At 40.1% G+C, this 27,796-nt stretch overlaps 1 protein-coding gene across 1 annotated transcript; it reads left to right on the top strand.

Annotated features, from left to right (window-relative positions):
• LOC139760755 (uncharacterized) lies at positions 1-26,484 on the top strand. Its single transcript, XM_071684298.1, has 5 exons — positions 1-178; positions 3,595-3,837; positions 8,047-8,208; positions 18,605-18,778; positions 24,722-26,484. The coding sequence occupies exons 1-5, from the start codon at positions 65-67 to the stop codon at positions 25,991-25,993; spliced, it is 1,965 nt and encodes a 654-aa protein (XP_071540399.1). The 5' UTR covers positions 1-64; the 3' UTR covers positions 25,994-26,484.
• The last annotated feature ends 1,312 nt before the right edge of the window (positions 26,485-27,796 follow it).

The following is a 27,796-nucleotide window of genomic DNA, read 5'->3' as shown; positions in this document are numbered from 1 at the left end:
TGGCCAAGCTCTCAGGGGTGCAGTGCGTAAGAGAAAGATCACCAGAAAAGTTGCCCTGTGAAGAATGCCTTCTGCCTCCGTAAAGCTGGAAAAGCAAGGGTCTCAAGAGACTCTTGACCCTTTGCAGAAAGTCACGAGCCTCATGGAAAAGAAGATCCGGAACTTAGAGAAGAGAAAGGTGAGTATAGGTTGCCGTTAATGAAAGTTGTTGGTTATGATCGGACTTGTGTAGTGAACAAAGCGACGGCCATGTTAACTTGAATCGCTGCCATGTGCGTTTTTCCCGCCCCAAACACCTGTCAAGTCGCCTCAGCTGACCAATAGAAGGCCCATCATGACCCCAATTCCTCATTTCACCGTCAAAATTGTAGCCAGGCCCGGAAATGAATTATTGGGCGAGTGCGGCTTGTGGGGTAGTCTGTTGGTGCGGTAGGTCACGGGATCTGGTTCAATATGATATGTACACGACTTATTACTCTGAGCCCGCCATTGCCACCACACTACCCCTCGCAAAGTTATTATGTTAAGAACTAGTAATAAGTATCTTATATGTAATTGTATGTGATTCTATTAAACAGACTACTTGAGATTGAACATTGTGCAATGTTGATTAATTGACGTCTTTGGCGTCAGCATTTTGAGTGGTTACATCATTGAAACAGTTGTATGTTAATTAGTAAAGCCTAAGTTTACAGACACCATAGAGATATCATTCGAGTGAATGGTTTTGACGTGCTGTGGTAGTGTACGTGGAGATTAGAATAAGATTGGTAAAACAATATTTGGCTTTATTATTTATTCTCTTTAATATGAATTAAATAGGAGGGAAGGCTGTGAAAATCAGAGTGTAATTTACTGTCTTTTATGTTGGAGGCTTTTTCATTGACAAAAGTTCACTTCAAAGCCTGGCCTTTATTGAAGTATAGAGAGGATGATGGAAGAGAAAAAGAAGAGGCAGTGGAAAGTATTTACGAATTTTGAAGGAAGTCTTTTAAGATGCCAGGTCATACTTATTAGGAAAGTGAAGATAGTAGATTATCCAAATCTTTTAGGCGTAGGGAAAGAGAGTTATGAAAATGGCCCACCTTTGAGATGCTAACAGACACCAAGTAATCGTGTGATGCAGCAGATTGCTAAGTATGGCTTAGTCTAGCTAGTGCTAAGTATGGCTTAGTCTAGCTAGTGCTAAGTATGGCTTAGTCTAGCTAGTGCTAAGTATGGCTTAGTCTAGCTAGTGCTAAGTATGGCTTAGTCTAGCTAGTGCTAAGTATGGCTTAGTCTAGCTAGTGCTAGTATGGCTTAGTCTAGCTAAAGGTGGGGCCACACAAGGAGCCACCTCTTAGGAGCACAAATTAAAATAATACCTTTAGAGGAGGGAAAGTGAACCAACATTGCAGTGCAGGGCAAGTGGGTCAAGTTTTGAAGTTAGCCTGTGTGATATTATATAGATGTTGGGTGCAGAATTAGAACCAAACCCAGGTGTGAGAGCATTACTCCATGCAGGTATGAATCACTCCTTTGTATTGATGGAACAACTGTTCAGAAGAAATATCAATACCTGAACAGGACTCCAGTTTTTTAGAAACAGACTTGGCTATCTGTAATGTAGGGTTTTCAAGAAAGAGTGGATGTTACTGTAATACCTAGTATGTTTATTGAATCAAGAGTGGAATTACAGAACCATCAAAGTTAGTTCTGCATTGCTTTGAGCATTAGATGTTGAGTGTATTCAACATTGCTAGTCTAGTGTACATAGAATTCAAAACAGTTGTGAAGCTTGATTTGGAGCTTATTTGTGAATGATGTTAGATAATTGTGTGCTTGCATCTAAGTATGTAAATTAGACTTTCCAGATCCTTTTTAATACAAATGATTGTGTGTGCATCACAATTTGTAAATCAGACTATTTCTAGTTCCTTTTTAATACAAAGCTTGGTCCCCCAAGGAACTGCACTTGTTCTCATCCTCATTCTTTGCACCTGATACTGATGCGGACACATGCCACAGCTTCGTATCATTGAATTTTATATCACGTGTAATGCATCGAAACCACAGCTCCCTATCCACATCCAGGTCCCACAGACCTTTCCATGGTTTACCCCAGACATTTCACATGCCCTGGTTCAGTCCATTGACAGCATGTTGACCTTGGTATACCACATCATTTCTATTCTCCCTGTTCCTTGCACGTTTCTCACCCTCCTGTTTGTTCAAGCCCTGATTGCTCAAAATCTTTTTCACTCCTTACTTCCACCTCCAGTTTGGTCTCCTGCTTCTCCTTGTTCCCTTCACCTCAGATACATATATTCTCATTGTCAACCTTTCCTTGCTCATTCTCTCCATATGTCCAAACTGTTTCAACACACCCTCTTCTGTTCTCTCAACCACACACTTATTTATTTCTACACATCTTATTTACCCTTTCATTACTTAATTGATCAAACCACCTCACACCACATACTGTCCACACACACACACACACACATACAAATATGTTCATCATTTCCTAAGTTTATGAGAGAGTGCTGGGACTAGATGAAGAAATGGCTTTATTCGCTAACATTGACTCTATCGTGTAATGCCCTGAAACCAGAGCCTTTATCTAAAGCAGGACCCAACAAACCTTTCCTTGACAGCTTCACTAGCCCTGGTTCAGTTCTTTTTCAGTACATCACCCTCCTGTAAACCACACTGCTCCAGTTCACTTTGTCCCTTGCAAGCCTCTTTTATTCTGTTTCATACATGTTTATAATTTCCTGCATTAATGAGGTAGTGCCAGGAACAGGGAAAATTGGGCTTCATTTTCTCTCATATACCAAAGTTTCTACAGTACTAATAGTAATATATTTATTTAGTTATATGATTGCATGATTATATTGTAATAGCGTGTGAATGATAGTGCTAAAGAGGATGCACTGAAATGGTTTGGACATAAGGAGAAAATGAGTGAGTAAAGGGTGAGAAAGAGGATATATGTGTCCAAAGTGGAGGGAACAAGGAGAAAGAGGAGACAGATTTGGAAATGGAAGGATGGAGTGATAAGGATTTTGAGTGACTGGGGCCTGAACACATACGAGGGTAAAGGTGTGCATGGGATAGAGTGAATTGGAATGATGATGTATGCATGAGTTGATGTGCTGTCATTGGATTGAACCAGAGCATTTGAAATGGCTGGGGTAAACCATGGAAAGGTGTGATGAGATTTGGTTGTGGATGGGGAGCTATAGTTTAGGTGCATTACGCAAGACATCCATAGAATTAGTGAGTCAAAGCAGCCTTTCTTCGTCTGCTCCTGATGCTTGCTTGCTACACAGGAGAAAGCGAACGTGTATGTCCTTAAGCATTGAGAATTACATTGTTTGCATTGAGTGTCATGCGGTCATAACTTGTTTTGAGAAAGTCATTTAAAAAAGATTTTGAGGAATGATCACCACACTGTTATGTGAAATATGACTTTGGAATTGGACAGAATTTAGATATTGTTTCTCGATGAATTAAAGCAGTGTTAGAACCTAGTTTGTTGGTGTAGTGCCTTTTTGTGGTAGGTACATGTTACTAGAGTGAGTATGATAGTTATGTTTTTATATCTTTCAGAACAAGCTGGAGCAGTACCGTTTGGACATTCGTGCGGGTAAAGAACTAAATCAGGATCAACAGCAGGCAGTAAGAAACTATGACTGTGTTTTGGCAAACCTTGAATTGATGCGGGAATTGAGTCAGCAGTTTTCAAACATTGTTACAGATCACAATAAGATCATGAAGAAACAGTTGAAGAGGGAGCAGATAGAGAAACAGCAAGAAGAAATCAACAAAGTGAAGGAGATACTCAAAGTTCAGGTAAGTCAGATGCCTCTGATAAATGAGATTTTAAAGAGTTCGGTGGGATTCTAGTTTTCTGAGTGCTTGCTACATGTGATCATAATTGTTTCTTAGGATCTATGTGTAGATATGAACTTTTTTTTATATAGATACACTACTGCTGTTATATTTTGTGTGATGGGGAATGAGAAATTGAATGTGATAGTAGTGTGATGTTCAGTTCATTGGCTTTTGATGTAAATACAAGTTGAGGGATTGGAGGCCCCTAGTAACTTACCAGATATTGCCACGAAAGTCTTCCGAACCCCTGAAGAATGTCACAGAGTTTTTAGATATACACATGATATGTACATGCAGTCAGAAAGGACTTATTCATAGACAGTATTTTAAAGATTACTGAAAAAGTTTATGATAGAGCTAGAATTGCTGTATCATGAAGCCATGGATTGACTTGTTTGAAATATTCTACTTATAATTGGTGAATGATACAGTGAATTGCATATTTCATATTTTTGTTTTTGTTTAACACTTCTCTTCTGTAAGTACTTGTGTATCACATGATGATTATCTACATATTCAGAAAGATGGAATATAGGTGAAATGAACGGAAGTTTTACCACCTCACAGTTGTTAGCAGTTGTGTTTGTCTTAGAGCATTCAACACATAACCAATAGGCAGATGTACGACCAAGTGATATTTTTAGGTATATTTTTTTTATTTAGGTTTTTTCCCTCTGTCAGCACTTGCTGCTTCACCTGTAACTCGAACGTTGTGCAAGCTATGTCTTCTTTTAAATCCATTGAATGATGACTTGCTGTAAAGTTCTCAATGTAATTCTATCCCACTCACTCCTTCAAAGTCTCAAAAAGACTTCTAGCCCTTGCATCAACAACTTTTCCCATTTTATGGGTGGGCCCAGTTCGCTTTGAACCTTGCACTGACTCATGTATTTATCCTTTGTCCTTTGAAATTGTGGAGACCTTCACATAAGACAACTGTAGATCACGTGCAATCACAGTAACTTTTTTTCCACAGCCTAACCTAACGTAACGTTCATTTTCAATTTCAAATTGGGGCTTCTTCCTTGGTTTCTTGCCAGATCTGTCAACATGATGGGTCTATCCTCTTGTTCATCATCATCTTTAGGTTTTGATACAAAAGTGGTTTAATCCGTGAAAATTCGTTAGATTCTCTTGAATAATGTGCGCTTACTGAATGGCAACTGAGAGCGAAAACTGAGAGAGATGCTGTGATGTACACAATGCCGGGATCATCTGATATTCGCTCTAATATGCATTCAGCCATTAGCTCTGGTGAACGTACCACCAAGTGTAATTTTTATATTTACCTATATTTTTTATTTGTATTTTTCTGGTCATATGTACGAGTGGCCATAAGTCGCATAGGTCATAAGTCAGAGTATTGGTGTGTATATGTATAATATTTATTATGCTTGATTGCTGTTTCCCGCGTCAGTGAAGTATTGCTAGGAAACAGACGAAGAATGGCTCATCCACTCGTATATGCATACATATGAATAGATTCCCATACTCGCACATATACATACGTTTACATATTCATATCAACATATACATATATACATACTGTACATACACATACTCAGTTATATACATATATACATGTGGGAAAGAATCACAATTTTGCACGTGATCAAGATATTCCTATGAGTCCATGGGGAAAATGAAACACGATAAGTTCCCAAGTGCACTTTCATATAATAATCACATCATCAGGGGAGACAGAGGAGAGAAATATTAGTCAGTTGATATACATCAAAGAGATGAAGCTAGGATGCCATTTGGTAAACGTGATTGTCGACACACGTTTACTAAATGGCATCCTAGCTTCGTCTTTTTGTTGATGTATATCAACTGACTTATATTGATCTCTTGTGCCTCCCCTGATGATGTGATTATTACATGAAATTGCACTTGGGAACTTATCGTGTTTCATTTTCCTTGTGAACACATGTATACACATGTACATACATATTCATACTTGCTTGCCTTTATCTATTCCTGGCGTTACCCTGCCCTAAAGGAAATGGCATTGCTTCTCCCTGCTTCAGCGAGGTAATGCCAGGAAAACAGACAAAAAGGCCACATTCATTCGCACTCAGTCTCTTGCTGTCATGTGCAATGCACTGAAATCAGAGCTCCCTATCCACATCCTGGTCCCACAGATCTTTCCATGGTTTGCCCCAGATGTTTCACATACCCTGGTTCAGTCAACTGACCACATCTTTCCCGGTATACCACAATGTTCCAATTCACTCTATACCTTGCATGCCTCTTGCCTTCCTGTATGTGAATTCAGGCCCTTATCACTCAAAATCTTTTTCACCCCATCCTTCCACCTCTAATTTGGTCTTCCGCATTTCTTTGTTCCCTCCACCTTTCCTCACTCATTCTCCCCTTATGTCCAAAACATTTCAACACGCCCTTATCTGCTCTCTCAACCATACTCTTTTTATTACCACATCTCTCTTACCCTTTCGTTACTTGCTTAATCAAACCACCTCACACCACTTATTGTCCTCAAACATTTCATTTCCAACACATCCACCCTCCTTACAGCCCTATCTATAGCCCATGCCTCACAACCATATGATATTGCTGGAACTGCTTGTCCTTCGAACATGCCCATTTATGTTCTCCAAGATAATGTTCTCTCTCCTTACATTCTCCATTGCTCGCAGACCTTTCACCCCCTCCTCCACACTGTGATTCACTTCCGCTTCCATGGTTCCATCCATAACTCCCAGTTATCTAAAACACTTCACTTCCTCCAATTTTCTCTCCATTCATATTTACATCCCAACTAACTTGTCCCTCAAACCTGCTGAACCTGATAACTTTGCTCTCATTCACATTAACTTTCAGCTTTCGCCTTTCACACACTTTTCCGAACTCAGTCATCATCATCTGTAGTTTCTCTTTTGAATGAGCCACTAGTGTTGTATCATTGGCGAACAACACCTGACTTGCTTCCCAGGCCCTCTCATCCTCAGCAGACTGCATACTCACTACAGTGATGTCACACTGCCCTCCTTCACACCCACATAGATTACTAAATGTTTCATTCAGCTCTTTATCTTTATTCAACTCTTCTTTAAAAGGCTTTCACATCATCCAACCGTTGACTTACCATCCCATGTATCCTTAACATATCCCATAAAACATTCCACTCAACTCTGTTATACCTTTTTGTAGATCCATAAAAGCTGCATACAACTTCTTAGCTTTTGCTAAATAGTGATGTCTTTGTAGACTAGCTAGTGTTTTTAACCACTGTAATGAAAGGTCTTCTTTGGTGGTGGTGGTTTTGTGAATGAATAGCGATAGAAATGAAAAATAAGTTTGTTGTTTTCTTTTTGCTGAACATCTCTATTTTTTTTTTATTAATTGCCGTACATTTTGACTGTACACATGTATATGTTGTTTTTGGCTACTGAAACCTGATAAAGTTACTCACGTATATACTGTATTATTTGGCCAGTGGAATCTAATTAATTACTTCCATTTAAGTTGGTTAAATAAGAATGAGATGTGGTTTTTCACTGAGGCTTTTGGTACCTAACCATGAATTATGTTGACTCCTCCTTACCATGAATGTTTGGGATCAAAATTTCTTCAACAAACTGCCTTTATCCTTCTGAAGCACCATGGGACATACAGTAGATAAATTTAAGAAGGCCTTGGAGAAGTATTTACAAAGTGAGCCAGGCCAACCAGGCTATGGCTACTATATGGTCTTGTTGGCTGCTCCATCACCTTGGTTTACCAACGACCCAACACAGCATCCTGGGCCCAGCCTAGGCTGTGGAAGAAGAAGACCCCTGAAGACTACTCCAAGGTAATTCCAAGATATCTCGCTAAGGAGGAAAAAGCAGTCATGTTAATAGAAATTGATGCATATAATTTCTATGTATATTCTGCTCTTCTGTTTTTTGTATAGGGCGACTGAGATGGATATGAATGGTGGGCTGGGAATCCTTCCCTCATTTATTATTACTTTTCAGAAGTAAGAATGGAGGAAGGAAGTAAGCACGGATTTTTCTTTAGTTGTTCACTCCACTTGCTTCCTCTTTAAAGTTGGAAACAACGCTCAGGTAATAAGAAAAAAATTATATTTCAGACTTTCACAGAAAACCAGTTGTTTTGAGATCTGAAATTGTTTAGGTTTTGATGTACTTTTTATTGCAGGATGTTCTGCAGCGGATGGGCCAAGAAGAAGCACGTGCAGACTTCTTGGCGGGGACCAATGGAGCAGTGCAAATGCCATCCGAATGTTTAGACAGTCTTGACGAATTGTACAAGCTTGTGAGTCCCTCAAAAGCTGAGGGGCAGACTACACAGGAATTTCAGGTGAATTATATTTTTATTTTTAGTCATATATTTTGACGAATTGTACAAGCTTGTGAGTCCCTCAAAAGCTGAGGGGCAGACTACACAGGAATTTCAGGTGAATTATGTTTTTATTTTTAGTCATATATTTTGTATGTTCTGTGCATATAGCCCTCCCTTCCTCTCTGCCATGTACAAGACCAAGATATATCTGCAACTGACTTGAAAATAAGATAAAACAAACCATGACTTACGGAGATATAATACTCAGAAAAGTGCTAAAGGTTACATGAATATACAGTCATCTTAGAAAAAATCAAACTTTTATTCATACAGCCTTGCCAAAGGTGACTTCAATGGCATGATTCCAGTGAAACCCCGTGAATGAATTGTAAGGGTTTATGTCTCCCTGGAAAGGCATGACTCAAGATGGTCTTGCAAGCATAAGTGGTACAATTATTGATGCCTTAGTAGTTTCCAGTAAGGGATAATGAAATTATTAAGCCATTAGAATGGGGTGACTGTGTTGTTGATTGGTTGGTGAGAATATTTAATGTATATATGGTTCATGGTGAAGTGTCTGAGGATTGGCCGAATGCATACATAGTGCCATTGTACAAAGGCAAAGGGGATAAAGGTGAATGTTCAAATTACAGAGGTATAAGTTTGTTGAGTATTCCTGGGAAATTATATTGGAGGGTATTGATTGAGAGGGTAAAGGCATGCACAGAGCATCAGATTGGGGAAGAGCAGTGTTGTTTCAGAAGTGGTAAAGGATGTGTGGATCAGGTGTTTGCTTTGAAGAATGTATGTTTGAAATACTTAGAAAAACAAATGGATTTGTATGTAGCATTTATGGATCTGGAGAAGGCATATGATAGGGTTGATAGAGATGCTTTTTGGAAGGTTTAAGAGTATATGGTGTGGGAGGTAAGTTGCTAGAAGCAGTGAAAAGTTTTTATCGAGGATGTAAGGCATGTGTATAAGTAGGAAGAGAGGAAAGTGATTGGTTCCCGCTGAATATCAGTTTGTGGCAGAGGTGCGTGATGTTTCTGTGGTTGTTTGATTTGTTTACGGATGGGGTTGTTAGGGAGGTGAATGCAAGAATTTTGAAGAGGGGGCAAGTATGCAGTCTGTTGTGGATGAGAGGGCTTGGGAAGTGAGTCAGTTATTGTTCATTGATGATACAGTGCTGTTGGCTGATTCGGGTGAGAAACTGCAGAAGTTTGTGACTGAGTTTGCTAAAGTGTGTGAAAGAAGAAAGTTAAGAGTAAATGTGAATAAGAGCAAGGTTATTAAGTTCTTTAGGGTTGAGGGACAAGTCAATATGGAGTTAAGTTTGAATGGAGAAAAACTGGAGGAAGTGAAGTGTTTTAGATATCTGGGAGTGGATTTAGCAGCAAATGGAAGTGGAAGTGAGTCACAGTGTGGGGGAGAGGGTGAAGGTTCTGTTCCAACAGTGCTATATTGTTGCAAGGCATGGGCTATAAATAGGGTTGCGCGGAGGAGGGTGGATGTGTTGGAAATAAAATGTTTGAGGACATATGTGGTGTTAGGTGGTTTGATCAAGTAAGTAATGAAAGGGTAAGAGAGATGTGTGATAATAAAAAGAGAATGGTTGAGAGAGCAGAAGAGGGTGTGTTGAAATGGTTTGGTCACATGGAGAGAATGAGTGAGGAAAGATTGACAGGATATATGTGTCAGAACTAGAGGGAACTAGGAGAAGTGGGAGACCTAATTGGAGGTGGAAGGGTGGAGTGAAAGTGATTTTGAGCAACTGGGGCCTGAACATACAGGAGGGTGAAAGGCGTACAAGGAATAGAGTGAATTGGAATGATATGGTATACCGGGGTGGACTGAACCAGGGCATGTGAAGCGTCTGGGGTAAAGCATGGAAAGTTTTGTGGGTCCTGGATGTAGAAAGGGAGCTATGGTTTCGGTGCATTACACATGACAGTTCAAGACTGAGTGCGATTGAATGTGGCCTTTTTTGCCTTTTCCTAGCGCTACCTCCGGGTGTGTGTGTGTGTGTGTTTGCTGTTTCATGCATGGTGGGGTGGCGAAGGGAATGGATGAAGTCAGCTAGTATGAATATGTACATGTGTATATATGTATGTGTCTGAGTATGTATATGTATTTATATGTGGAAATGTATAGGTATGTATATGTGCGCGTGTGGGCATTTATATATATGCAGGTGTATGTAGGTAGATTGGGCCATTCTTTTGTCTGTTTCCTTGCGCTACCTTGCTAACGCGGGAGGCAGTGATAAGTATAATAAAGTAAAAGAAATAAATTGTTATGAATGTGTTATCAGATTGAAAAAAATACTGAGCAAAATTGTTAATGCAAAGAATTTAAAGAAAAATAATTTGAATTAAAAAAAAGTACTTCAGCAAGTCAAGTAGGAAAAAGGGATTGCATACCTGTCAAACTATCAGAACCTAAAGCCAAATTTTATGCACTTAAAAAAGAAATTCCCTTTTGCATTTGTAGAAATTGAAAGGCAAATATATAGACTGTGGATAAGATAACTATGATTGCCATTTAGAATATTTTTATGTTGATGACTGGATGTTTATGGCACTGTTGTACATAGACAGAGAAAAAAGGCAAAGTTTGCACTTATGGCAGATGAGAAGGATACAACAAAATTAATGTAGAACAGGAAAGTTTTTAAAGCTCAAAGTGTTGCTGAATATTCTTATTACATACTTGATTGCCATTTCCAGCATTAATGAGGTAGTGCCTGGGAACAGGCAAAGAAAGGCCACATCCGCACACATTCATATTTGAGCTGTCATGTGTAATGCACTGAAAATACAGCTCCTGTTCACATCCAGGCCTCATAGACCTTTCCATGGTTTACCTCAGGCATTCCACGTGCCCTGATTCAGTCCATTGACAGCATGTTGCCCCAGTATACCACATCATTTCAGTTCATTCCATTCCATGCATGCCTTTCACCTCTGCATGTTCAGGCCCTGATCACCTCAAATCTTTTTCACTCCATCTATTTCCAATTTGGTGTCCTGCTTCTCCTTGTTCCCTCCACCTCTGGCACACACATCCTCTATGTCAACCATTCCTCACTTATTCTCTCCATATGTACAAACCATTTCAACACACCCTCTTATACTTGCATTACTTACTTGATCAAAATGCCTCACACCACATTGTTCTCAAATATTTCATTTCCAACACATCCACCTTCTGCACAGTCATATCTATAGCCCATTCCTTGCATCCGTATGATATATTTTGGACTATTACTCCTTCAAGCATACCCTCTTTTGCCTTTCCAGATAACATTCTCTCTTTTCACACATTCTTCATCGCTCACAGAACCTTTGCCCACTCCCCTACTGTATGACTCGCTTTGCTTCCATGGTTCCATTTGCTGCCATGTCCACTCCCAGATGACTAAAACATTTCACTTCCCAACTAACTTGTCCTTCAACCCAGTGAACCTAATACCCTTGCTTTTATTCACATTCAGTCTCAACTTTCTCCCTTTAAACATAGTTTTAAACTCAGTCACCACTTTCTGCAGTTTCTCACCTGAATCTGCTATCAGCACTGTATCATCAGCTGACAACAAGACTCTCTTCCCAAGCCCACTTATCCCCCACAGACTGCATACTTGCCTCTCCAAGACTCACATTTACTCCCTCAACACCTAGTCCATAAAACAAATTAAATAACCATGATGACATCACCCACCCATGCTGCATACTAGTCTCCTCTTGGAAACCACTCACTTTCTTCTCTTCCTACTTGTACAAAAGCCTTACACCCTCCTTAAAAACTTCTTGTTGCTTCCAGTTCTTACCTCCCACACCCACATATTCTCAAGACCTTCCTCAGTGCACCTTTATCAACTCTTTATCATATTCCTTCTCCAGATCCATAAGTGCCACATACAAATCCATCTGTTTTTGTAAGTATTTCTCATACATTCTTTAAAGCAAATACCTGATCCACACATCCTTTGCCACATCTGAAACCATGCTGCTCCTCCCCAATCTGATGCTCTGTACATGCCATCACCCTCTAACTCCATACCCTCCCGTACAATGTACCAGACGTACTCAGCAGACTGGTACCTCTAGTTTGCACTACCAGTATCCCCTTGCCTTTATACAGTTGCACTGTACATGCATTCCAACAATTCTCAGGCACCTCTCCATGATCCATATATACAGTGAATATCCTTACCAACCAATCAGCAACACAGTTTTCCCCTTTCTTAATAAATTCAACTGTAGTTTCATCTTCTGCTGTGTTGGCTCATTTCACTGTGTGCAAGGCTTTCACAACCTCTTCTCTCTTCACCACACTACTCTCCATGACTCTCTCACTTTGCATACAACCCTGACTAAAACATCCTGCATCTCCCCCATTATCATGAAACATATTTCAGTTTTTCAAAATAAGCACTTCATCAATACAGATGCTCCTGGACTTGCAATGGGGTTATGTTTTGATAAACCCATCACAAGTTGAAAATATTGTGTCAAAAATACATTTAATGCATTTATTACTGTGATATTTGGCAGGTTAGACAACCTGCCGAATATCATAGCTTGGCGATGCCTACCTTAAACGTTCTGAGAACACTTATATTAGCCTACAGTTGGACAAAATCATATAACACAAAGCCTATTTTATAAGTGTTTCTTTGCTGTGAATTTTTCTCGGTGCCTTGGGTATAACTTCATGTTCGGCAGTTATCTTCAGTTTCATCTCTTCTTCTCACTCGAGGCAGGAGACATAGGCATTTTGAAATTATGAAGGGATGGAAATACACAAAACACAAAATCCAAAAAATGCTGGCAACACAGTTCACTGTAGAGTAGCACTTCTTTACACTCATGATTGCGTGACTAACGGGAAGCTGAGGCTAGCTGCCACTGTGCAGCATCATGAGAGAGTATCGTACCACATATTGCAAGCTAGCCCGGGAAAAGATCAAAATTCAAAATTGGAATTACCGTTTCTACTGAATGCGTAACTCTTATCACACAATCGTAAAGTCAAAAAATCATAAGTCACACCATTGTAAGTTGGGAGCGTCTGTACCTGTTATCACTTCCCCTTTGGCCCCTTCACCAATGTTCCCATTTCTTCTCTTGGCTTTCGCACATTATATACCTCCTTCCTAAATTTCTTTTTGTCCTCCCTAAAGTTTACTAATACTCCCTCACCTCAACTCTCATTTACCCTCTTTTTCAACCCCTGCACCTTCCTCTTGGCTTCCTCCCACTTTCTCTTATACATCACCCCGTCACTTGCATTCCTTCCCTGTCAGTTCTCCCCAAACACCTCTCTTTTCTCTTTCACTTGCCACATTACTTCATCCCACCAGTCACTACCTTTACTAATCTACCCACCTCCCACTTTTTGTCTCTGCTTATTTGCATTCAAAAGTCTCTCTGTCAATTAATGTATAATCTAGTAATGCCCATTTACCATTTGTCTTACATATGTACACTTGAATATAACTTTTTAAACTAGATATTTCCATTTGTCTGTCTTTTTCAGCAAATAAATCCACAAGCTTCTCACCATTTCCATTCAAAATAGTGAATACCCTCGAGTGCCACACTAGATACCTTTGCATTTAAATCACCCCTCACTAATTCCCAGTCTCATGCATCAAAACTGCAGACACACTCACTCAGCTGCTTGCAGAACACTTGCTTCTCATGGTCTTTCTTCTCATTGTCAGATGCATAAGCACCAATGATCAGCCTGCTATGACCATTCATTTTCAGTTTTGCCTACATCAGTTTAGAATTTACTTCCTTTGATTCTGACACACATTACCACAACTACTGCTTCAGAAGTAGTGTTGCTCCTTTCTTAGCTCATTTCCTCTTACAACCACAAACTTTACTTATAAGTCGTTTCCAAACATTTATCCCTCTTATCCTTGAAGTTTGTTTCACTCAGAGCAAGAACATCCAAGTTCCTTTCCTCATACTACCTGTCTATCCTCTCTTCTCATATTGGTTACATCCACACACATTCAGATACACCAGGCAGATCCTTAAGGAGGATGAGGACTCCCTGCCTGGCTGCTCCTGTTTCCTCTTTTAAAGATTGAAATACAAGGTTTCCAGCCCTCCTCTTTCACCCTTTTTAGGTGCCTTCTATGACATGCAGGGAAGATGGAGGTAGAATTCTTTCTCCCCTACCTCAGGGATACTGAATACATACAAAAGAATTATAGAGAAAATGTTGAGTTGAATGAAAAACAGAGCAGTAATAAAAGTGAGAAATTTAAACTGGAATGAAGGCACAGGATTACATAAAACAAAAACATGAAGAAAACAGATTGGCAATAATAGAGTGAAAGGTCATAAAACATGCAAATATTATTTAAGAGCTGGGTAAAGACACTGCTGAATGAGCATGATCTCCCCAAAATGTGTATGAAAGCACTTCTTTTTGGAACTTTTGATGCTATGGGATGTCATGATAATGAAATACATGAATATGCTGTGAATATGACAAACAAGTGTTTTTAACTTGCACTGGACATGTATGGAATAGATGATAGTGATTTACTTGTGGGTGAGGAGGATTTTAGCCAAGTCCTACCACAGGTCAGGCTGTTATGCAGTCTTGTGGTCCTTGAGTCAACAAAAGTTTTCCATCTCTGACCAGCCATTGGTCCAGGAGATCCCCCCATCACATCTTGTGACCTGAGAGGGTAGGGAAAGCCTGTGCTCATATGGGTTGCACATCTTCTGCAAAAGTCCTTGTCTGCTTCCCCATTCATTTTCAAAGGTGATTTCGTCTTACATTATATTTCTTTGTCATTGCTCCTTTGGCCTTGATTACCATCTGCAGACATCTGGACTCGGAATTGGCATGGTTCCTTAAGTAATCTAGGTCCATGTTTTTGGGCCCATAGGGTCTTAATTTCCTGAATGAGGTGAGGCAATGATGAGGCATTGCAGGAAGCAGCTGCTTGATTATGCATTCTGAGCACTTGGTGCACCTAATCTCACTGTACCCTAAATGTGCCTAGAAATCTCATTTTGCCCTAACTTTCTTGCTCCCAGTTGGGAATTTGGGCCTTCTTCTTAAAAAGGCAAGAGACAACCATCATGAGCATGGGTGGAAGAAAAACATTGCCCAGAAGCAAAATTCCACTGAAATGATATGGCAGGCAGGAAGTGCAAAATGAATATCTGTCTCTCAAGATTGCCTAATCACACTGAGTCTGGTTGCTGGCACTCACATATTTAGAAACACTAATCTCTCTGACCAGATGTATGATGATTTCACCAAGGTAGAGCATCATATGCTTGTACCCACAATGAGCCTGATCTGTGTATTGCCTCTGAAAGTATGTGGGTGGTATACAGTGTATTTTGAACTCTGTAGTTAGCATCAGTTCAATCATCCAACACTAAATTTTATATATCTTTAACATGACTAGGCTTTCCGTAGCACCTCATGGACCAATTAGTTAGTACTGCATTATTCATTGTGTTAATACTGCAAATGATGAAATAAATTTTTTTTTTTTTTTTTTTTGTCGCTGTCTCCCGCGTTTGCGAGATAGCGCAAGGAAACAGACGAAAGAAATGGCCCAACCCACCCCCATACACATGTATATACATACGTCCACACACGCAAATATACATACCTACACAGCTTTCCATGGTTTACCCCAGACGCTTCACATACCCTGATTCAATCCACTGACAGCACGTCAACCCCGGTATACCACATCGCTCCAATTCACTCTATTCCTTGCCCTCCTTTCACCCTCCTGCATGTTCAGGCCCCGATCACACAAAATCTTTTTCACTCCATCTTTCCACCTCCAATTTGGTCTCCCTCTTCTCCTCGTTCCCTCCACCTCCGACACATATATCCTCTTGGTCAATTTTTCCTCACTCATTCTCTCCATGTGCCCAAACCATTTCAAAACACCCTCTTCTGCTCTCTCAACCATGCTCTTTTTATTTCCACACATCTCTCTTACCCTTACGTTACTTACTCGATCAAACCACCTCACACCACACATTGTCCTCAAACATCTCATTTCCAGCACATCCATCCTCCTGCGCACCACTCTATCCATAGCCCATGCCTCGCAACCATACAACATTGTGGGAACCACTATTCCTTCAAACATACCCATTTTTGCTTTCCGAGATAATGTTCTCGACTTCCACACATTCTTCAAGGCTCCCAGAATTTTCGCCCCCTCCCCCATCCTATGATCCACTTCCGCTTCCATGGTTCCATCCGCTGCCAGATCCACTCCCAGATATCTAAAACACTTTACTTCCTCCAGTTTTTCTCCATTCAAACTCACCTCCCAATTGACTTGACCCTCAACCCTACTATACCTAATAACCTTGCTCTTATTCACATATACTCTTAACTTTCTTCTTTCACACACTTTACCAAACTCAGTCACCAGCTTCTGCAGTTTCTCACATGAATCAGCCACCAGCGCTGTATCATCAGCGAACAACAACTGACTCACTTCCCAAGCTCTCTCATCCCCAACAGACTTCATACTTGCCCCTCTTTCCAAAACTCTTGCATTCACCTCCCTAACAACCCCATCCATAAACAAATTAAACAACCATGGAGACATCACACACCCCTGCCGCAAACCTACATTCACTGAGAATCAATCACTTTCCTCTCTTCCTACACGTACACATGCCTTACATCCTCGATCATAAAAACTTTTCACTGCTTCTAACAACTTTCCTCCCACACCATATATTCTTAATACCTTCCACAGAGCATCTCTATCAACTCTATCATATGCCTTCTCTAGATCCATAAATGCTACGTACAAATCCATTTGCTTTTCTAAGTATTTCTCACATACATTCTTCAAAGCAAACACCTGATCCACACATCCTCTACCACTTCTGAAACCACACTGCTCTTCCCCAATCTGATGCTCTGTACATGCCTTCACCCTCTCAATCAATACCCTCCCATATAATTTACCAGGAATACTCAACAAACTTATACCTCTGTAATTTGAGCACTCACTCTTATCCCCTTTGCCTTTGTACAATGGCACTATGCACGCATTCTGCCAATCCTCAGGCACCTCACCATGAGTCATACATACATTGAATAACCTTACCAACCAGTCAACAATACGGTCACCCCCTTTTTTAATAAATTCCACTGCAATACCATCCAAACCTGCTGCCTTGCCGGCTTTCATCTTCCGCAAAGCTTTTACTACCTCTTCTCTGTTTACCAAATCATTTTCCCTAACCCTCTCACTTTGACACCGCCTCGACCAAAACACCCTATATCTGCCACTCTATCATCAAACACATTCAACAAACCTTCAAAATACTCACTCCATCTCCTTCTCACATCACCACTACTTGTTATCACCTCCCCATTTGCGCCCTTCACTGAAGTTCCCATTTGCTCCCTTGTCTTACGCACTTTATTTACCTCCTTCCGGAACATTTTTTTATTCTCCCTAAAATTTAATGATACTCTCTCACCCCAACTCTCATTTGCCCTTTTTTTTTACCTCTTGCACCTTTCTCTTGACCTCCTGTCTCTTTCTTTTATACATCTCCCACTCAATTGCATTTTTTCCCTGCAAAAATCGTCCAAATGCCTCTCTCTTCTCTTTCACTAATACTCTTACTTCTTCATCCCACCACTCACTACCCTTTCTAATCAACCCATCTCCCACTCTTCTCATGCCACAAGCATCTTTTGCGCAATCCATCACTGATTCCCTAAATACATCCCATTCCTCCCCCACTCCCCTTACTTCCATTGTTCTCACCTTTTTCCATTCTGTACTCAGTCTCTCCTGGTACTTCCTCACACAAGTCTCCTTCCCAAGCTCACTTACTCTCACCACCCTCTTCACCCCAACATTCACTCTTCTTTTCTGAAAACCCACACAAATCTTCAAATAAATCTAGTAATACTATTTAAGAATTCCTATGAATAGTTCTCTCTCAGAAAATGCCCCCCCCCCCTCTCTCTCTTCCATAATTTTTCACTTAATTGACCTTACCCAGCCTATCACCAACCAGTATTTAGTTTGGGTAAACCATCCCTATAGGGTTTTATTCCTGTGCCTTTTGAAGAACTTTTTCATGCCATGTCTCTCCCATCCACCTTCTTGCTTCAGTTCAGATAGTTTTTGCCATTTTACTTTGGGTATTATTCACTGCTGTTGTAATTTTAGTAAATATTGATTGAGAAATACTGTTGTCATATCAACAATTTGTGTGTATTTATTTAGCTTTGTAGCTTCACTGTGAATATTTAGTTCAACTGTTTAAGATTTTTATGCAGTTTTCCCAATGTCGTTTTCATTTTTGCATATGCTGGCAAATTGGTTACTGTGATTCCTCCTCAGATTTTTCTTTTTTCCTGACAGGCAGAGTTGCAGGGAGCAGCAGAGCATCTTCTGTGGCTGTTGGAAGGGAGAAACAAAAACATTGCCAGGACTACATATAAAGCCTTACTAAATGTTGTGGATGAGATTGCCAGTTGTTCCTATCCAGAAAGAAAACTCGCAGAAATTGAAGAAGAAGCCCCAGTTGTGGAATCTGTAATTATTTTCTGAATATATATACACACACATTATTTTTCGCACTTGTACACTATTTTCTGTGTAATGAGGTAGTGCCAGGAGCAAATTAAGAATGGTCTCCTTTGCTCACACCCACTTTCTAGCTGCCATTTATAATGCACCAAAACCAGATCCTCTTATCCACTTATTATTCCCTGGTTCATCCTGCTGACAGCATGTAGCCCCCCGTAAATCACATAATTTCAATATGTTCTGTCCCATGCATGCCTCTCACTTTCCTGCATTTTAAGGCCCCAAGAACTTCTGCCAGTAGCCTGGTAAGGGTGAGGCACAAGGCTAAAAAGCAGCAGTGGAGCTCACCATTTATGGCGACTCTTTTACCATGGCCACCCCCATGAGGGAGTTAGTGAAGGAAGCAGGTATCAGAGAAATAGATAGATAGTAGAACTCAAAGCATTGTACTTTTCATCTTTCAGTGTCCTTCTTGGTCTTCCCCTATGCTTGATGCCCCCTCTTATGACATGTAAATCCTTTAGACAGTCTCTCGTCACTCATCCTCTTCACATGTCTAAACCATTTCAGTATACCATGTCTATCTGTGTCATACTCATCTTACAGCTATACTTCTTTCTTACATTGCAGTTCCTTTCATGATCAGCTCTCCTCACTTTGTATATTGTTCTAAAGTATTTCCATTCCAAATTTTTCTTCTTTCTTTCTTTCTTTCAAACTATTTGCCATTTCCCGCATTAGCGAGGTAGCGTTAAGAACAGATGACTGGGCCTTTGAGGGACTACCCTCACCTGGCCCAATTCTCTGTTCCTTTTGGAAAAAAAAAAAAAAAAAAAAAAATGAGAGGGGAGGATTTCCAGCCCCCCGCTCCCTCCCCTTTTAGTCGCCTTCTACGACACGCAGGGAATACGTGGGAAGTATTCTTGCTCCCCTATCCCCAGGGATAAAAATTTTTCTAGTCTTGAGATATATAGAAAAGGCATTAAGAGAATACTAAAAGGTCATGACTCATGCAAGGCTCATGGTCCTGATGAATTATCACTATATATGCTGAAGATTTTCCAGATAAACTTAACAAACCTCTGGAAATGCTGTTCCAGATGTCACTGGAGAACTTTACAATGCCAAGGGAATGGATAAGGGCAAGTGTCATCTCTAAGAAAGGACAGCAGGAAGAGGTCTTGAAATACAGATCAGCCTCTGTAACATATGCGGTCAGTAAAGCTCCAGAAAAGTTAACTGGAAGGCAAATGGATGACTCTTTTCTTCCTTTCACACTGACCTGGTTTTCCATGTTAGTGAGGTAGTGTGAGGAGCAGACAAAGAAAAGGCCTCATTAGCTCACACCCATTTTATAGCTGTTATGTAATGAACCAAAACCATATCCCTACCACAACCAAGTGTCACAGACCTTTCCATGTTTTCCTCTGGCTGCTTTATGTGTTTTGGTTCAGTACATTGAGTTTTTACAGAGGAAGAATTACCAGAGCGATAGACCGCACGATTTAGGGATAGATCTAGTGTAATGAACTTTTTAGAATTCTTTGAGTGAGTGAACTCTGTCACAGTAAGGGTAAGGGTGGGTGGATTGTTTGCATCAGGACTGCCAGAAAGCTTTTGGCAGTGTACCACATGGAAGATGGAAGGTTGATTAAAAGGCCGGATCACCAGGCAGGAATAAGGGGGAACTTCCTTAATGTATACAAGATAAAAAGGAGCAGAGTACATAGGTTCAAGGATCCTTCTCAACATGGGATGAGTGCTGCAGGGTTCTGTTGTGAGACCATTACTCTTTTTGGTCCATGTGAGTGACTTGCTAGATGGTATGGACTGTTTCTTAAAATGCATGCAGATGATGCAAAGGTCATGAGAGATGAGAAGTTTGGAGGATTGAAGCAACTTACAAGGGAACCTTGACAGACTTTAAAGTTGGTGTGATGCATGGTTGATTAAATTCAACCCCAGTAAATGTAAAGTAATGAGGATGGGTCACAATGAAAGAAGGCCTCTATATGATTATCTGTTAGCAGGAGATAAGCTGTAGGAATCTGTGTTAGAGAGACATGGGAGTTGACATCCTCCCTAGCCTGTCACCAGAGTCCTGCCTTATGAGAATAGTTTAGGAGACCAGTTGTCTGCCTGCAAATATTAGAAGTGCATTCAAGTTATACCTGGTGAAGTCTAAGGGTCTTCACCCATCACAGCCCAGGTGTTGGATTAAGCCATTGGTTGACCAAGCTTTTGAAAGCCACAAACCTGCGGGCCCTCTTAGGCCCCTGCATCCTGGCTGGTCTGGTACACTTTGTAGGTACTTGTCAAGTCCTCTCTGAAACCTCTTTACAATGTATGCCATGTGGTTTCTGATGATAGGTAGCAAGGTGTTGAAGAGTCTTGGGACCCAGATGTTTAAGGTATTCTCTTTTTGTGCATATTGGATTTTGAGAGGTAGTATTCTACAAACTCAGCCATGCCTTTCATGTCAGTAGGATATTATTTCTGATAGTAAGTTGGAAACCATACTTTCTGGATTTTCAAGATATAGTCATGCCAGTCGGATGTATTTCTGAATGCAAGTTGGGAACCATACTTTCTAGAATTTTCTTGGTATAAATGATGTCTTTAATGTCTTTGCTCCTGGGAGTTTAGCCTCAACAATTTCAACGGATCTCAGTGATTTAGTTCCATTCGATAAATGAATATGCAGTTCATGGATATGGAAAAATTCGGCAAGATGTTTATGTCCTACATAAGGCCAAAACTAGTACATGCTTCTCAAGTTTGGCTGCCACACTTAAAGAAGCACAATGGGGCAAATAGAAAAAGGAAAGGAAAGCAACAAAGATAGTGCCAGAATTAATCTGTTGACTGCTGATGTCCTGTGTCAGGAATGCTCCTCCTTGGGTTGAGTGTGAGCCTTTCATCCAAGAGGATATTTCTGAACTTTGTCCATATTTCCTCCACATGAGTGGCCTGTAATCGTAACCGAGCTGAAGCATATGCTGTACCAGTTTTTCCTTGTGTGAGCTGCTCAAGAAGCTCAAATTATTACATTTGCTTGAAGTGGAGAGTTTAGGGGAGAGTGATGTTGACTTAAGTGGATGGAGTTATTCATGAAGATGGGTGAAGAACAAAGGCAAGAGGAAGAAGAGTATAATATTGCCAGCAGAGAGGGTAAAGATGATGTCAGTTCCAACGTGAGAAGGGTAGGTGGTGGGATAAGTAAGAGGCAATGTTGTGTCAGCCTTCCTCTTTGGCATGGGCAGATGTTTCCAACTTCACTAAAATTGTACTAGTAGTTAATTTCACAAAGAGTGTTTTGATACATAATACTTTAAATGCTCTATGCACATTGTTGCTAGATTTATTTTTGTAAACTATCATACTGAAACTCTGAAATTGTTTATACAACCAGTGCACAAGATAACATTCTCTGGTTGCTGGATTTTCTTTTTGTAAACTATCATACTGAAACTTTGAAATTGTTTATACAACCAATGCACAAGATAACATTCTCCGGCACAGGGATCTCTTGATTTATGTGTGTTTGATTTACACTTTATTCTTAACATACACTGTCCATTTACAATTTTTTTTAATTGACTCAAATTTGGTATAATGTGGTGATCATTTGGTTAGCAGCACGGTAATGTAGTGTTGCCAACACTATGAAAAGTATATGTATGTGTGTTGTGGGTACAGTCTCTTAGTCATGGAGTGCTACAGTATTTTATGTAGTTAGCTGTATATTGCACATGTTTTTTTCCTTGCATCATGCCATGAAAGTATCTGTAAAGTCCTCCTGGTACCAGTGGTGGTAAGAAGCATAGGGCCATTACCATTGAGGTTGAGATCAATGTGCTCAAATATGAGAGATGTGAATGAACAGTTGATATTTGGCATGTGAGTTTACTTCATAGACTTCATTTAGTGCAGAGAAGATCAGGGAGAGTGTCAAGAGTGGAACATTAATCAGTGCATCAAAGACCTCATATTCCTGAAGTTTGATTATGGAGAGAATGTAACAAATGTTGAGCCTATGGCTCAAACACCAAACTCATGAACATTTTCCTACTAGCATACTTGTGATACAAGCAAAGGTTTGGAGTATATACGATGACATAGCAGGGGAAGAAGGAACAGTAAAGACATTTCAAACAATCTTTGGTTGGTTTGTATATTTTTGGAAGTTACAAAACTCCTAAATGTATTTTTTTTTTCACAACCTGCTCCACCAGCAGCCCCTTGTAAATGTAAATATTGGCACATCAGCAAAGCTAACTGGAATAACTTACAAAATTCTTTTTTGACTTTCGTTGGGTAAATTACTCTTATATGGTGATGCTTGCATCTCTGCCAAATGCATAGTTGTTGTTGTGGGAATGGAAGCACCTATACCTTCTTCCTCCAATACTCTCTCCTTCCAGTTCATAGTTCAAAAACATTCCTGTTCTAAGGCCATTCAGGCAAGGGATCAGGCATATTGGGCTTGGGGAAAAAAAATACCTCCAATTCAACAATTATCACTGCTCATAATCATTGCAAAGTTTTCTTTTATTCAAAGGAAGTGTGATTATCTCTCCTCTTCATCCACTGATAGGTCTTTCTGGTCATCAGCTAAGGGCATTGGTAATATTTTTGTCACTCCACCTTACCCTTTTTCTTTTATTTTGACAGTACTATAGGCTTCTTTCCTTTAGGTAAAGTAGCTGTCCTTGGTTCCCAGTTTTCTATCAACTCTTCCTTGGATGAGTCACTATAACATCCCTTCACCCCCTGATGCTCTTTTTATTAATCCAGTGCCCCTTCCCATGATTTTTTTTTTTTTTAGCCATCCAAAAGGTGCTTCTCTTTCTGGACACAAGCAAGGCTTATGGTCCTGAAGGCATTCACCCCCATGTACTGAAAGAGTGTTAGCCTTAACTTGCACCAGTGCTTGCTCATTTGTTTCATTTCTGTTTGGAAACCAAAATTTTTCCATCTCCTTGGAAGCAAGTGTGGTACATTCCATCTCTTAAGATGAATTACCATTCCAACCCCTGTGACTATCATCCTGTCTCTTTGACTTCAACTATTTCCAAAATCTGCTTGTGGTCTCTTAATGGTGAGGCACCAAAGGCTAAGAAATGATACTGGAGTTCACTAGTTATGGAGACACTTTGCCATGGCCACCCCTTTGAGGGAGTTCCCCAAAGGGAACGAGTATCAGAGATATGGGTAGGTAGATTAGACTTCTGTCTAATTTTATCTTTCATATGTATGGTCTTCATGTCATTGCAAAATTATATTAGGATGGATGAATGATGGCCTTATTTCCTATGTGTGTTCTTTAGCTATTGTGTATAATGCCCAGAAACCAGAGCCCTGCAGATTGACTATCTATGTAGATTACCTTTACTGATTCATATGCCCTTGTTCTGCCCATTGACATTATGCAGTTCATCTGTCCATTGAATGTTTAGGCCATGACACCCCATGGCTGCCATAGTTTTACCTTGCTTGAACAGTAAGATTTCTCTCATTAGACATAGCATCTGTCTGTCCCTTCTTTTCATCTCTGTTGCAAACATTACATCCAGAAACCTCAGCCTCAACCTTGGAGAAATTTTCCTCTCCATTTTTCATTTTTTAGTAGAAATTGGTGACACAAAGAGGGGAGGGTTTATAGCCATCTGCTCCAGCCACATTGTAAACTTTTACAGTATTTAGGCTGTACATTGTAAGATTATGAAACTCTTGATTTAGAGTGAAAGAATAGTGGAGAAAAAATAGTTAGTGTTTCTGGTTCTTTTACAGTTTAGAATATCATAGATATAAACAGCCTGTTTGCTTCATTCCTTTTTTTTTAGTAGAAAAGATGAGAGTATAAATTTTTAGAGTATGTCATTTTAGATTGTCTTAGTATATACATGGTTGATAGCTAAAGACTGAACTTATGTTTTGTTTCAACAGGAGGAGGTGTCTGAATACACAAATGGTCTTATGACTGAAGAAATAGAAGAAATTACTCCAGTTTCTGATGTAGTCATAAACAGTCCAGTCTCAGAAGCTCCACCTCCAGGTCTAGCTGCTCCTTCAGTAGTCCCAATGCTGTCTCCCACTTTACCCCAAGAGTCTGCAGCTGTTTCTCCCGCACAAGAGGCTTTAGTAGCCGCTATGGCACAGATGACTACAGCACCTGTACCTGGAGCACCTCCACAAGCAGCAGGAATGCCTCCTGCACCTTCTTACTTTACCCAGGCTCCCCCACAACCATCACCACAGCCAGCACCTCCACAACAGGCACCACAGCAACCACCACCACCACAACAAACACCTTTGCAACCTCCTCCACCACCACCACAATTGCAACCAATTTCACTGAATGACTTGGTGGCACCTGGAAGTTTTGACTTTCTGCAGGAAAGTCAGGTTGCTCAAGACCCACCTACTGTTTACATGGATCCAGCTGTAGTATCTATTGGGAGTATCAAAACTGAATCTGTACCACAAAGATCAGTTTCACCAGTTCCTCAGCAAACACAGCAAGTTGCTCCAATGGTTACACCTAATCAGGAGGCACCACATGCATCCAACATTCCTACTCAAACATTTACAAATCAGACATATAATGTTGTTTCCTATTCCCAAGGAGTGCCTGTATATTCAAACAGTACAGTTGCAGATAGCACACCAAACCCCCCTCCTCCAATACCCATGCCACCTCAGGCTAGGCCACAAGAAAAAGTTGAGTTTAATCCAGAAGCTAGCCCCTGGACTGGCCAGCAGGTGCCTGCACAGCAGCCTGCACCACCAATAACAAGTGTACCACCTCCTCCTCAAGAAGATGACTGGGTAGTTCAGGAAGTTCCAGTAAACGGGGGTGATGACAAATGGGGCAGTGCTGATAATGGTAACTGGGATGAATATGAAGATAACCAGGGGGTTACTGCTGCAGCTCCTACAAATGGTCATGGAGGAGAGTATGAGAGAAGAGGCAATTTCAGAAGTAGAGGTAGAGGATTTGGAGGCAGAGGGGGATTCCGTGGTGTTCGTGGAGGATACCAGAATGGTCGTGGAGGTTATGGAGGGTATGGTGGCTACCGAGGTGGACGTGGTGGAATGGGGGGACCACGAGGTGGACGTGGATTTAGAGGGCAAGGTCTTCGTGGAACGTTCCGAGGTCGAGGAGGTGGATACCAGGGCCAGCGACCCCCATATCAGCAACAGCATCAGCAGCAGTAAGAACAAGATGCTATTAGGAGAAAGTGTGATGACAAATATCGTTACCTGTGTATTGTGACACCAGAAGTGTTTCACCATGTTGCACAATGTACTGACGTGGCACTACTTGTGATGTAGGGTAGTGCCTGAACTTTGGAATGCAAACAGTGAACGGAGAGACAATATAGGGCATTCTTTACGGGACAATGTAAGTGTGATACATTATAAAAGTGAAAAAATTTGCCAAAAAAGAGAAGGAAAATAGAAAAATGAGTTCCTTTGAACTCGGAAAAAAAAAGCCTCTTAATTTCACTTTCAACAATTCCATGACTTGTAAAGTTATACAAAAGATTTTTTTTCTATATTATTTTTATGGAAGCACTATTCCTGGAGTGTGGGGGAGGGGTGGAGGGTGCACATATGCTCCCCTCTCTTCCAGGTGGACTTGGACCACTTCATCACTCTTAAACTATCAGACTGTCAATGCTTCCAATATATTATCATTTACTGCACCCTCAGAGTTTCTATTATCCTTTTAAATCCTTGATTGTTGAGGGATGAATGGAGCAAAGAAAAAAAGGCAGTAGACATTTCTGCGGTTCCTCAAAGAGGGGTCATGTAATGCAATTGCTCAGACTCCGCAATGAATGCTGAGTAGCATTTTAATGGTTACCAGTAACACTTGAAATGAGGTAATGGAGTAATACACGAATAGAGATGTTCTTTTAAATAGTAAGCAGTTAGTTGTAAGGGATATTGCTAGGGGTCTCCAGTCTATCAAACAGGGGGGCTTGAAGTTATTTTGGATGTATGTATGACATTATACTATTGGTAACCTGCATGGAGCATGGTTTGTATGTTTACCTTCACTTTGTCTTATTTTTTAAGGTCAATTAGTATATATTTGTACAGTGCAAATTTCAGATTTATTTTCCAAGTTATAGTCCATCAAGGAGCTCAAGACACTATCCAAAATAACAGTGTGATTTTTAGTTTGTTATTTTCTTTTCCTGCATTATTTAGTATTTAAAATTGCTTCATTTTTGTTTCATTTTTTTTTTGTATCTAATAACTAGTTTAGATTGTTTTGCAAAACATACATTGAAGTAAGATTCTTCACTGGATTCAGTTGGTGACAAGAAGGATAAGTATTTACGTACCAGTTTGCCATCAGTGGCTAGTGTAAGACAATATATGTATTTTACATAGTGAACATTCTTTAAGTAAATTGCGTTAAATGATTGTATTAGTTCTTTCTTGTGTCTGAAAGATCTTAATGAAGTAGGTTTTGCCATGGTTACTGAAGAATCTTGTATAGCAAAAGTACTGAGGAATCACACATTTACTGCAAAACTATGTATTAGGCTTAATTTTAATTGAGTAGTTTACAAAGTAGAAATTATTATCTACTCTGATTCCCAGAATGCACTCCAAGCCATATTGCATTATGCTCTAGTGCATCCCATTGTTCAAAAAGTCCAAGATTGTATTGTAAGAATCCACTTGACAAGTATGAGTGCAGAATTCCCATTGTTTGATATGTCGGTATCATTAGTAATGGAAATTCAGATGCTGAGATAAATCATAATATATATATATATATATATATTATCCCTGGGGATAGGGGAGAAAGAATACTTCCCATGTATTCCCTGCGTGTCGTAGAAGGCGACTAAAAGGGAAGGGAGCGGGGGGCTGGAAATCCTCCCCTCTCATTTTTTTTAATTTTCCAAAAGAAGGGACAGACATATATATATATATATATATATATATATATATATATATATATATATATATATATATATTTTTTTTATTATACTTTGT

Source organism: Panulirus ornatus, chromosome 38 (assembly GCF_036320965.1).
Source record: "Panulirus ornatus isolate Po-2019 chromosome 38, ASM3632096v1, whole genome shotgun sequence".
In the NCBI taxonomy this organism is placed as follows: Eukaryota; Metazoa; Arthropoda; class Malacostraca; order Decapoda; family Palinuridae; genus Panulirus; species Panulirus ornatus.
The sequence above is the reverse complement of the archived record's forward strand: the minus strand, read 5'-3'. Positions and strand labels throughout refer to the sequence as shown.

Coding starts and splice junctions, on each gene's coding strand:
- LOC139760755 (XM_071684298.1), top strand. CDS start 65: ATGCCTTCTGCCTCCGTAAAGCTGGAAAAGCAAGGGTCTCAAGAGACT. Junction 179..3,594: donor GGAACTTAGAGAAGAGAAAG/GTGAGTATAGGT, acceptor TATATCTTTCAG/AACAAGCTGGAGCAGTACCG. Junction 8,209..18,604: donor AGACTACACAGGAATTTCAG/GTGAATTATATT, acceptor TTTTCCTGACAG/GCAGAGTTGCAGGGAGCAGC.